Source organism: Rissa tridactyla, chromosome 1, assembly GCF_028500815.1.
Source record: "Rissa tridactyla isolate bRisTri1 chromosome 1, bRisTri1.patW.cur.20221130, whole genome shotgun sequence".
In the NCBI taxonomy this organism is placed as follows: Eukaryota; Metazoa; Chordata; class Aves; order Charadriiformes; family Laridae; genus Rissa; species Rissa tridactyla.
Window position 1 is genome coordinate 170,770,741 of NC_071466.1, and position 13,081 is coordinate 170,783,821.

The window sequence follows — 13,081 nt, forward strand, 5'->3', positions numbered from 1 at the left end:
TTACCACCCTCTGTGGTTGTTGGTGCTCCTCACTTTTTGATTTTTAATACAGATTCTCTTATTACACCGATTAACAATGTGTGTTGCCAGGAGACATAGGGACCAAAAATCCCTGAGACGACTTCTAGCTTGGGACATCTTCCTCAAACTAGAATACTCCCAGTGGTATCTTTTAAAAGGTTTCCAAAATTCACAGAGAGGGCATTCACAGTATTTTTACTGTAATAATTTTTCCACTTCCTTTTATTGTCATGCAAATACCTTGCATACTGTTACATTTTGGGAGACTGTTCATGATCTCAGGAGCAATTTGTGTTTCACAAAGTGAAATCAAAGGCTTTACAAGTTAAAAACTACCTCATTAACACAAAATTCTTAGTCCCCTCTTACTGAAAATAAGGCTCTGGAAAGTGTCTCAGGTTGGATACTCAGAGCAAAAAGCCTCCCAAACCATTAGTCATTTTTGAAAATCTTGGCCATGGTCTTTTATTAGTCTGTAAAACTTTATCACCATACATTGCACCCTTTAAATAATAGATAGTAACACCAGATGATGGAGGACTGAACAAAACAAGTGCATGACGGAGAATATGTGTGTAATCTTGGATTTTCATGAAATCAATCTTTTTCATGGAAAACAGGCCTTTCTGCAAAGTCTGCTTAGGTATCCAAGCAATCACTTGTTCCTGCAGAGATCTTTCCAAAATTTTTTAGTGCACGTGAGAATACAGATTACAGTCATCACACACATTCCTTCTGATTTTGAGGACATTTCTTGTCATTTTTTTCCTGCTCTTTGTTTTTGTCAGAAGAAATGGAAATTCATGGTATTGAGAAAGTCTTAGCAAATGTTCCTGCTGTTTTCTTCTCCAAGTGAAGAACTGCTTCTTTGAATGGGATGTGCTTGGTAAGGATCAAATACCTGGCCTCCAAATACACAAAAGGCAGACTGTGACTTGATTCTCCCTTGCTGAGAAGTAGTTCATACAAATAGTCCCACTGCCTGTCACAGGGTAACCAGCTAGTCCATCTGCCAGTGACTTCTGTGATATCATAATGAACATCTGTACATCATTAGCAGGTTAAAGGGTAAATTCAGACCCCCATGAAACATAAGATGAATCAATCTTTCTTTTTTTGTTAAATGAGCAACATCTGGCAACTTGCATTTTAGTGTGTCACAACAGATATCTGCCACCAGGACTCACTATTTTAAACCTTTCAGTATAACATTTGTGAAGGTCTCAGGTCGTTCTTTAACGGTAAACAGACCTCAGTGCCTCCATATCCTCCCTACACGCTCTGTGAAGATTCAGCACAAATGCAAACCAGTTTTACGTTGTGCTGTCTGGCTTTTACAAGAATCATGGACGTACTTTTCATGGTGAAGCCTCCTTAAATCACTCACAGCAGAACACACAACTACTTTAACCTTCATACAGCTGTGCCCCTGCCTCTCCCCACCTCTCTTCTGTGGAGTCCAGCTGACAACCCTCCTTGTCATTAACGCATGGTATCAAATCTGTTGCAAGAGGTCAAAGGAAACATTTTAAGGCCTAGGTGTTTAAAGTGACACTCATAACGTAAAGGTTAATACATTACATCTAATTTTTGTGCTTATGATTAGTATATCTGCTTTAAGCCAGAACCTTTATTTTTAGGTATAGATGTAAATTAATTTCACCTAACTTAAACTTTTGAAACATTCAGCTCGGTATGCATGAAGGAATCAATTTTATACTTGGCTCGTAAGAAAGCTCTAATAATCTCTGAGAGATGTTGAAGCGTCTGGAGTTCTAGCAGAGTGAAACACTTAAGCACTTGTTTTATTTTTAAGCACATACTTAAGCCATATAAAAATTACTGGTAGTTAAGATGTATCTTTTCCTAAACAAAAACCAAGGTAGTATGACCATATACTTATGAAAAAAAATATGACGTGTTTAACATTAGCCTTGCTGAAATCAGTGGAAGCTGCGCGTGTACTTAAGGGTTGCTTTCCTTTTTTTGATTTCTTATCCTTTTATCTACTTCTAAACTTCTTTTGAGACATCCTTAGTTTAAGAAGCAAAGTATTAAACATTATGAAATAAGTTGTTGGAGGTTTTACTGTTAAAATAAATTAGATAAAACTGAATTAAAATAAGCATATGAATTATTTTTAAAACTAATATAAACTCATAAAAGGTACCAGGATATATTTTATGTTTTCAGTATTTTCATTAGCTTTTCCCTTAAAATACTTATGCCATCATTCTGGTTTTGAACGTGGCCAGTTTTCCTGACATTAAGTTGTTACTTTAAAGTTGGACTAAAAAAGAAAACAAAATTCTTCCAAAATACTTAATGTGAGAAATATGTGTCTATGTCTTGGATAGCAAGTTAGCTGGAAAGAGTTTACTTAAGATCAATGATAAAACAAGATAATTAATTGGTGCCTTGATAATTAAAGCCAGACCTCACTGCAGGAGGCACTGGAGAGTATGATAACTTTGCAGAGATATATGTAAATATCTCTCTGAACAAAAAGGAAAAGGTATGGTTTAATCTTTAAAGAAATGAAAATATGTTATTAAAAAATTCTTAGCAAATGCTTTTGCTATCTTCTCCTAATCAAGAATTATGTCTTTAAATGGCATGGCAGCATCTGCATTTGATAAAAATCAAATAAAATATTTCCGTAGAAACAGATGGCACTGTTTTTAATTCTTTGTGGCCAGTTCAGGTATTATGAGAATGAATTATGATGTAAGCGAGCTTTGCATGTAAAGTATCTTCTGACAAAAACTTTGGATAAAGGTACTTTTTGTGTTACCTGTTTCTTCCAGACCAGGTCCTTTCATCTGCTAAAACGTAAAAATCAAACGCTTTCAGCTCTGTGGCTACTCGATATTAAAGTCAGGATTTCCTGTCTTTTCCTGCCTAGGTGCCGAGGTGCCTTAGTTATTTTAGGGGTTAAAAGCTGTAGCCACTGATGCGTATATATTAGGCTGTATTCATAGAACACGGCTTGTAGCCTGACTCAAGCTATTACAGTCTAACAACAGTGACCAATAGAAAGAGAAGAAGATCCAAGAAAGCTGAGGTAAGCCCAAACTCTGAAGCAATGTCAAATTAGAAACAATAGCTAATAAGGTGTGTATGGAAATGCATCTGGGAATACTAGCATGTACTTCAAGTTTTATATGCTATTAATTCTTAGGAGAACAGGAAGCAAACACAGTGGTTAGGAGCCAAAGGCTGTGAATTTACGGTGATTTCTAACTGGCTTCAGATAGCTCCAGGAACTTGACTTACAAGGTAAATTATTTTATATTTCTGTTTAAAAATGTTATTAAGGTTATGAATATTTACACAGTGAGAAGGTGCCACTTCGTTCTGTAATGTTATTCTTTAAAAATATTTCATTTGTCCTTTTTTGGAATGCTTCCAGATAGCAGTTTCTGAGGCTGGAAGATCTGTAGGATACTGCACTTGTTACTTCTAATAACAATGTTGAAAACTATTAAAGGACTACATACCATATGCAGCAACTTAACTGAGCTCTTAACCTTACTGGTGCACTAACCTTATGAGAGATTTTACTTTTTATTTAAATACTGTTTTTGCCAAAACTAGCCTCCTAATTTTGACCAGAAATTTCAGCTACCAGTCCCTTGCCTCTGCATTTCAAAATGCTTGCTAATCTTCATCAGAAAACAAGCAAGAGATAACAGGGTTTGTGAAGCACAGTTTTTGTGCTACAGAAGTATTTCCTTTTAGAGTAAATTATCATTGATGATTTTGTTCATCGTTTAATGGTAGAAGAGTCTAAACAAAGCTAAAATTTAAGTAGGCAAAATAGATGCAAGATCCATGAATGTATATGATACAATTTGATTAGGACTTACTTTTCGTGTGATTTAGATCAGGCATTTGTTTTGGCTGTTCGCTTTAGAGAAGGAAATTCATAACTTTGGATATGAGAGACTGAATGAGGGAGGGGAATGCATTACTCAAACATATTCCCTTCAAGCTTCTTTTTAAGAACATGCCCAACAAACAGCTGTTAAAACACTCTTTGATCTTTCACTTTTCTCTGATGAGAAAAGACCCTGGAAAATCTGATCCAGATGCCATTATAATTTAAGAGAGAGGAAAAACAGAAAAGAGGGTATGATTAATTTTAAAAGGAGGAATGCTGAGTACAGCAGTATTTATTTCATGGTATTGATAGCTTTACTGAAGATGGGACATTATATAATGTATTTTATAGCTCTGTACAGGAAAACTTAAACAGATTTATAAGGAACACTGATTTAATGTCAGAAAAATGATCTGTGTTTTCAGGTTCTTTGGAATGACACTTGCACGAACATCAGTTAAACTGGTCTTTAAACTGGTAAATGCGGAGTCTAAGTTGAATCAGGAAATTGTTCTTCAACATAAAGTACTGAGTTATATAACTCTTATATTACTGTTCAGTTTTTCCTTAACATATATAGGTAATACCATAGATGACAGAATTTGGCTGTTTATAAAGGAAATATTATTTTCTATGTAATATTGCTTTGTTAATCTAGTATGCTGGTAGAGAGTTCTGTGGAGAGACAGCTAATTGTTTTTCTCCCCTTCCAAGGCAGACAATGACTCTAAACATCTGTACAAGCCTTTTGCTCTTATTCTTGGGTAATTCTGTGTGGACTCGAACTGTGAGACAAGTTTATGATGATCTGGATCCTGAGCATTGGTCTCACTACACTTCTGAGTGTCCACGAGAGTGCTTTTGTCCTCCTAGTTTCCCCAATGCATTATACTGTGATAACAAAGGACTTAAAGACATACCTGCAATCCCAGCAAGAATTTGGTACCTTTATCTTCAAAACAATCTAATTGAAACCATTTCAGAGAAGCCTTTTGTGAATGCCACTCATCTGAGATGGATAAATCTGAACAAGAATAAGATCACCAACAGTGGAATTGAGAGCGGCGTGCTGAGCAAGCTGAAAAGGTTGCTTTACTTATTTCTTGAAGATAACGAATTGGAAGAGGTACCTGCTCCATTACCGGTGGGCCTGGAACAGCTAAGACTGGCTAGAAACAAAATCTCCAGAATCCCAGAAGGAGTCTTCAGCAACTTGGAAAACCTTACTATGTTAGATCTGCACCATAACAGTTTGTTGGACAGCGCTCTTCAAAGTGACACCTTCCAAGGACTCAACAATCTTATGCAACTCAACATAGCAAAAAATTCACTCAAGAAAATGCCTTTGAGCCTTCCAGCTAACACACTGCAGCTGTTTTTGGATAACAACTCCATTGAGGTGATACCAGAAAATTACTTCAGTGCAATACCCAAAGTGACTTTCCTTAGGCTGAACTACAATAAATTATCTGATGACGGTATTCCCCCAAATGGGTTTAATGTTTCATCTATTCTAGATCTACAGCTGTCTCACAACCAGCTCACTAAAATTCCACCGATCAATGCTCATCTTGAGCACCTTCACCTTGATCACAACAGAATCAAAAGTAAGTGTGTATTGTTAGTGTGGGAACCTATCAAGGCATAATTATTTTAAAATATCTACTTAACTACAAAAAACGCCCTTTGAAATAAAGAGATTAAAAATGTGCTGTAGATTAGAGGGAGATGAGCAAGAGGACCTCCCACAGGCCAGTTTTCAAGTCAGGTCTAAAATATGACAATCAAATATGTGCATGGAAGTAATACCACATGTGAAAAGTGTCAATAAGCAAACAGAAATAACACTTTGCAAACAAATCAGAAATATGAGTGGACTAAGGAAAATTTTTGCATCCACAGTTCACTATATACATGCCGGTAACCATTTTGCAGGAACAAATTAAGTTTCCCACAGAAAGACTAGGAGTAAATAAGCAAGAAACAACAATAAAAAAGTGGGTGCAACAAGTCAAGATACTCAATCCACTTCTGTATGACTGTTAGATTTTCAAATTTCCTGAGCACTTTAGAGACTTCACTAAACTAACAGAATTGCTATATGCTCAGTTCTTCTGACTGTCTCTCTGCCCACCTAAATTATGTAGTAGAAGCTTCAGGTGAGGCACCCTTAAAACAAAATAAAATATTGGCTGTAGTCAACACAATCTATTTCAAATATGACTAATCAGAATGTGGATATTGAATATTTCAGGCTTGAATATCCTCCCCATCTTTTGTTTACTGTGCACAAAATGCTGACACTTGGGTTTAATCTTTATGAAAAATCTTTTTACTGATTTTACAGAAAGTCGTCCTAGTAAGGTTTATCTCCCCAAATGTCTTCTAACATTTTCTGTTTTGAATAAATGAGACAAGATTTTGTACCCGTGGCAACAGAAGCCTGTTATCATGTCATACTTCTGCTTCTAGGACTGCTTCAAGATTCATCCAGGTATAGCAGGAATGTGGTGGTTAGGGACACTGGATAAAGTATCTGCCTAATAAATTCTACAGACCTTAAATCTTTTGTTTCATGCCAAAAGCCACAATCAAAGTGATGACTTTCTATTTATCACTGCATAGAAGGTAACCAAGTCTCTACATTTGTCTTCCTGTTGCAGTGATTTAATTGAGTAAATAGAATCATAGAATGGTTCCTTGCTCCTGTTTTACATCACTGTAGTTCATAAACATAGTAAAAGTAATGGTTTGGCTTCTGTATGAAACAAGGACATATCAAAGGAAGATTCCTATTAATAATTTAGGTTGATTCACTGCATTTGCAAAAAAAAAAAAAAGGTATGAAACCTTGTAAAGAAAAATCAATTTTGTACAACTGGCACATATTTAAATGGCCTGCAATAAGTCTAACAGTGAATTGGAGTTAGGGCTTCTGACATATGTTGTTACTGACCATATTTCATTGCCCCCTGGTTACAAAGGGATTTATTTTAATTGCTTCACTGCAGGGCCTTGGGTGCAGACTTTATCTCCTCTCACTTTAAATGGACACTAAATTGAAATCAATGGAATGTAACCAGTCCAGTTTAAGAAGTGTTTTGTGTCTAGGTAGTATTTAAAGAGCTGCCAAATTATCTTCCTTTCCTAAATAAGTTTTAAAAAGGTTAAAACCATGAAAATCAACCTGTGTAGTATGTGCAAACTCAAGTCACATTTTCCAATGACACATAGGTACCCATGAACCTAAATCACACTAGTTTACCACAAGCCTTATATTCCTTCAGGCCTTTACCACTTTTCAAATTCATTACTAACTTAAGCACAATGCTGCTCCTAATCTTAAAAAAAAAAGGGTTTTTTTCTTAGTAACTACATAAAAGTAGTCAAATTTTTTTTTAAAAGGCAACCTGACACCTTAAATTAAAAGCAGGTATTATGTAAGGCACATTCTACCAAATAGCATAATTGTTCAAGAGGTAAGGGATAATGACATAGTCTTCATGAGTCACTGCTCTGATAGACGATATCTCAACGGGCCTTTAGGATTGCAAACAAAGAATGTATTTCCATCAGGCAGAACTAATAAGATGTGGCATTAATTCTACAAATTGATTTTGTCTTAAACCCAGGAAGCTGATGATCAGTCATTAAGATAACAAATGTAAAAGGTTTGAAAGAAAAATAGCTGTAAAAGCCTGGATCTGGTTTCTCCAAAAAAAGAGTCCTTCTGAAAGTTTACTTTTACCTGAGCAGTATAAGACCTTTTTATAATACTGATTCTCAGATATCCCTGTGCACCTGCCTATTGCTGCTTTATTTTCTCTTGGTGGTTCATAGTTACACTGCTGGCATTGCAAGAGCTCAGACATCAAAATTTCTATGCAAATACTATTTGCCTACTTTTTGTTGTATGTTATTGTATAACATCAGTTCTTCATGTAAGTCCAAGGCTTTATTTCTCCAGAGACCATTTATGAAGATATAAGGCAATATCCTGAAGCCCAGTGAAGTCAATGTTAGCCTCATCATTGGTCTCAGTGGAATCAGGACTTCGCCTGTGGTCCCTTCCCCAAGGTTCTCAATGCACAGAGGAAAAAGAGTACTTGAAAGCTGGAAACAAAATCAACAGAAACCCAAAACTAATTATGGCTACAACAGATATGCACCGCGCCTGTTCCGTGGCGTTTTAAAACACACATGTTTATGTATTTATTCATGAGATAATAAATGCGAGGCTCTGGGTAGATGTCAAATGATGGAAAATGGAGCGTTAGAGGAAGCAAAAAGAGGGGAAGGCATGAAATGATGATGTAGCAAGTGAACAAGGGTAAGCAGGTAGTATTACAGTGCTATCAAAGGAGCCATAAAAGAGAGTGAACAGTAAGGTCCCCTAGAAGAACACCAGGAGATTAGGACAGTGCCTCTGAGCTAATATTATGCCATGTGTAGAGAAAGGGAGGAGTTCTTGAGCCATGTAGCAATGCCAGTATATCAGAATCCATTATAGGATATTTGGAAATAAATGGTTGAAGTTACAGATTCTGACCTATTGTCAGATCCCTGTGCTATAGCTGGTACCAGCTTTTTTGCTGGAAGAGCCCAGAAAGGTTCAGATTTCCAGGCTGATCCATGGCTGCTGCACTTAAATATTATGTGAAAAGGAGAAAGGGAGTCCAACTACTCAAGTTGGACTACAGTGAGTGCAGGTAGGGGTTACAAGAATAGAACAGAAATACCCCCACAGTCATATATGTCAGAACACATTTATCTTCTAGATCAACTTACTTTCTGAATGTTTCTAGATTATGAGTTTTATTGGAAAAGAAACAGGATCTTCTGTGCTTCTTCAGAAGATATACAGTATTAACCATTAATGGGATCCTCTTCTGCAGTTTTCCCTTACAGAAGCTCCAGAGTCTCATTTTTAAATATTACACCACTTGTAATATTGATGGGTGGAATTCATCTTATTTGAATTAACCATACTAGATTTTTGTATCTAGTTTGGGTTAGTCATACAGATCGCCTACTCAATTAATGGAAAGAGATACACAATTGCAGAGGGAAAATCATCCCATCTTAAGGAGCTGTGCATCACCTTTTGGAAGCATTCATCTCTCCAGAGTTTATAAACAAAGTCTAAATGGTTTACTTAGACTGACACTTATCCTCTACATGGATCAGTTTAGGTAGGGTGAACTGTACCCGTGCAGATGGGTTGCCCTGTCTCTCTTGCTTAAGCAAAATTCAGCAATATACCATGAAGAGAATTGCAACAGAAGAGGAAACAGAAAGGCTTTTACTCCTCTGACAGTTTGGGTAGGGTTTACTGTTCATGGGAAGAGAACAATAAAAAACCAAACCACTTCATACCACACATCATCAGGAAATAACTTCTTCATAGGTGGCCTGTGGTTAGATAACTGCTGCCTCACTTTAAGGTTGGAGTAATTAACCCAGTAAAAACTAGTGCAGTGGGATAGTTTCCAGGCCAGAGAACAGAGATTTAGAACAAATGAAGCCATCTTGTCTCCTAAGGACTGTAGCGCTGACCTGAAAAGGCAGATATTTTCTGTTACATAGTGTTGATTCACTTGTAAAACTTTTAATAACTACTTTCATAATGAAAAATCATTCTCAAGCTTCCTGCTTTGTAGCTTCACACATAAATATAAGTTGTAGCTTGTTTCTTCCAAGGATATCAAATGCTTTACAAACATTAATCAAATTTCACAACATAGGCAAAGACATTTTGATATCATGGATATGATAAAAGCTTTAAGCCATGTCCAACTGTATGTATTTATCTAGTTTCCATGACAAAGATAAAGTCCATTTCCAAGATGTTGCTAACATCTGGGCAGCTTTTCAAAATAGGGTGGATATTTTTATTTTGGGGAAAAAAAAATCATAGGTGTTTTTTTTTTCATCATAACATTTCATCAATTTGGGGGATTGTAATCAAAAGATGTTTGCATATTATAAATGCAAAAGGGGAGAAAATTTTTGGTAGAAAGCTTTTCCTATTTCTAAACTGTTAAAAAAATGTTATACACTTTCCATTCAGCCACTTTTTACAGGTGGTCTTGGGCCAACGATATCCTCAAGCAGTCAGACCAATCACTAAATACCATAATATGGTTAAAGGAATTTGATAAACAAAGTTTTTTTCTAGAATAAGGACATTTTGAGGCTTAAATAGGGAAAAGCATTTTAGCCAAGTGATAGCGTAGAGGTAACTTACGGGAGACAATGTGAAGAACCCAATCTATTCAGCTCTTATGAAAATGGCTGGTGATTTAAGCTATAGTTTCAAATTTTATCTGAACTGAAGAAAGCTATGTGTGATTTATAAAGAATTACAAGGACTTGTTGGCTTTCAGATTAGGAAGAAAATTATCCCATTGCACAAGTCATATTCTTGCAATTAAAACCAACCGCGCTGAAGAATTTGAGAGAACAGGAAAGTACAAATGTTAAAAATTAGAGACACTACACGAAAAGCTCCTATGATTCAATACTGTTATCATTTTGAATCCAAGACCTTCATTGGGGAATATTATCAGCTAAAATTAATGTACTGTCATTACAGTAAGATTTTCAAAATCCTTCAGCATTAACCTTGTTCTGCTCTCTCTGAGGGCAGGGAGTTATTTCTCAATGAAGTTACCCAGTAGTTCTCTAAATTATGTTCCTCTCTGTCCAAGGTAAAATTATGCATCTAGTGACCTTTATTCATAATTGCAGCACATTAAATAGGTGATTCACTGATCCAGATTACATTACATTAAGATGCTTCTTTGCGTAATCAAAAAAGCAGTTAATTCTTAACGCACCATTTTCCATCTCTGATAGGAGCAAGTGTCTGCAATACAAGTATCGGTGGAAGCCTGTTTTACTTGTTTTCTAAATGATTTTTATATTTATAAACCTTTCCCATGGGAATTACCTAACATACTGGTCTTCATTTTCAGGTGTCAATGGCACTCAAATATGCCCAGTCTCAATTGCCGTAGAAGACGACTATGGTTTTTATGGCAACATCCCTCGCCTCCGATACCTTCGCCTGGATGGAAATGAAATTCAACCTCCAATCCCACTGGATGTCATGATATGTTTCCGACTACTTCAAGCTGTTGTCATATAAAGATATTGCAGTGTCACTCTTGTGCTGTGAGAGTGTTAAGATACAAGTTTTGCTGGAATGAAACTTGTTCTAACTCATAAATCAAGAAGTAACAGCTTTATTTTGACTATATTTTTCTTTGCTTGCATCTTTTCTACAGCTGAAAAGATTGTTCTTCTTTCAGAAGAGAGTTTGGATGGACATGAAACATGTGCTTAACACTTTGCCTAAGAATTCCTAATGCAAATATATTGAAAATCGCCTGTGTAAGAACCCAAATATTCCAAAGCAAATTCTTGTCTACTCCCTCTTTATTGTCAAATGCTACAATGTCTGTCCTGTTAATATCATTGCTACAGACAAATTATATTTCCTTATTTTGTTACATAGTAACTAACACAATGACTTTTGGGTGCACTTGGCTAAACATGCATGCCAGGAAAACCATGAATTGCATGATTACTAGTTATCAGAGCTGCCACTGTCTTTTTTAAGATAGAGACTACTGGTGAACAACCACTTAACACGTAAATAGCTCACAAATTGTTGTCATCTTTTGAAGACTGGTACTTGTAAGGCATGAAGGATATGAGGCTCAGAGTCCAAAGCAATATACTCAATATATATTGTTGTATGGATTCATTCAGTGTATGTTTTCAGAATGGGAATACACTGATCGAACTCAAATCCAGGGACAAAGGAAAAAGAGCTGAAATCTTGGTCTATCAAAGTGGCAATTTTCTGCTGTTTCATTCATCAGTATTCCATTTCTAGTTTTGACACCATTTCTTTATGTAGCTTTAGGATAGTCATTGAATATTTGGTTTGTTTTAGTTTCCATAGAGATAAAACCAAAGAGAATTAAGAAATTAAGATATACATCCCCTCCCAATTATTTACTGGACTAAACTAATATTTGCATAGGAATGGTATCAGTTTAAGCAAATGCAATCAACTCGGAGCAGTATTTAGCTATCTGCTGACTCATATACATGCACATAATAACACTGGATTTTAGAGAAGTCCAGGTATTTAGAATACAGCACATTCACAACTCACTAACACGGGAGATATCAGCAGGCATCTTTTTATGAAATTTGGTTGTTGTTTTTTTTTTTTTTCCTATTTTTATAAGATAATATTGGGATTTCAATACACAACTTTAATATTAGAGTCAACTATTCACTGGGAGAGTATGAAATTTTTATTTCTGATAGCCAGCCCAGCAGACTATCCATCAATCGTATTATTTTAGTCTTCTTGTTTTTGTAGATAGAGGCAATTAGATGCTCTTTGATAGCTTGCGTCTATTTCTAACATTTTAAGACTGGCCTTAGTAACAAGCATTTAAAGGCTATGCATGTCATATAATGTTTTCTTTGAAGAAGCAGCATTTTCTTAAAAGTAGATTTTTAAAAAGGTTGAGAACTGCAACTTCTAGCATTCATTCTCTTTATATCTGAAAATCAGGCCTTATTCTGCTCCAGTGCGCTTGTGGAAATAACACAGTATAGAAACCCAGCATAGAAATAACCCATTCAGAAATCCTATCCCCAAAACGTTTATTTTTGCAGTTCTTTTTATGTGATTGCTGAGAAACTCCTGCCCTTCTAGCAAAACGTTTTCTGTACCTCTGTGTTCAACCTGTATGAAAAAAACACAGATTTTAAAAGTCTCTACAATGTGTATGCATGTTTCCCTATGTTCTTTGCTCAATAATAGCATAATAATTTATTTTTTGGAAAAAAATTATGTGACAATACTACTAATTAAATTATAACAATAATGATGTGCTTTTACTTGGAGATTAATTTCTACTTTAAACAAAGAACAAATACACACTCCAAAGCGAATGTTCATAGGCATATATGCATATTATTAACATTATTTACAGTTCTAACTGACTATACAGCAAAGCATCTTGAAGTTCCAACCAAAAATTATGACCCTTTTAGGCACTATGTACATATTAAACCAGAAAAGACTAACCTTCCCTCAAAAGATGTCAAGCTTATGTATGAGAAAGGACGATATGTAAAATCATATAG

The 13,081-nt window shown here is 35.7% G+C and overlaps 1 protein-coding gene across 4 annotated transcripts; it reads left to right on the plus strand.

Annotated features, from left to right (window-relative positions):
• The first annotated feature begins 2,986 nt into the window (after nt 1-2,986).
• KERA (keratocan) lies at nt 2,987-12,819 on the plus strand. 4 transcript variants are annotated; one of them, XM_054216107.1, is made up of 4 exons: nt 2,987-3,085; nt 3,203-3,300; nt 4,619-5,511; nt 10,882-12,819. In XM_054216107.1, exons 3-4 carry the CDS (start codon nt 4,626-4,628, stop codon nt 11,052-11,054), a joined length of 1,059 nt encoding a protein of 352 aa, XP_054072082.1. In that variant the 5' UTR covers nt 2,987-3,085; nt 3,203-3,300; nt 4,619-4,625; the 3' UTR covers nt 11,055-12,819. The 4 variants fall into 4 exon arrangements, with proteins under 4 accessions (XP_054072082.1, XP_054072101.1, XP_054072112.1 ...); XM_054216126.1 differs by having other exon boundaries at nt 4,623-5,511; XM_054216137.1 differs by lacking the exon at nt 3,203-3,300 and having other exon boundaries at nt 3,031-3,085.
• The last annotated feature ends 262 nt before the right edge of the window (nt 12,820-13,081 follow it).

Excerpts from the sequence above, each read along its gene's own strand:
- KERA (XM_054216107.1), top strand. The coding sequence starts at position 4,626 with ATGACTCTAAACATCTGTACAAGCCTTTTGCTCTTATTCTTGGGTAAT. Across the intron at positions 5,512-10,881 it reads TGATCACAACAGAATCAAAA|GTGTCAATGGCACTCAAATA; the intron begins GTAAGTGTGTAT and ends CTTCATTTTCAG.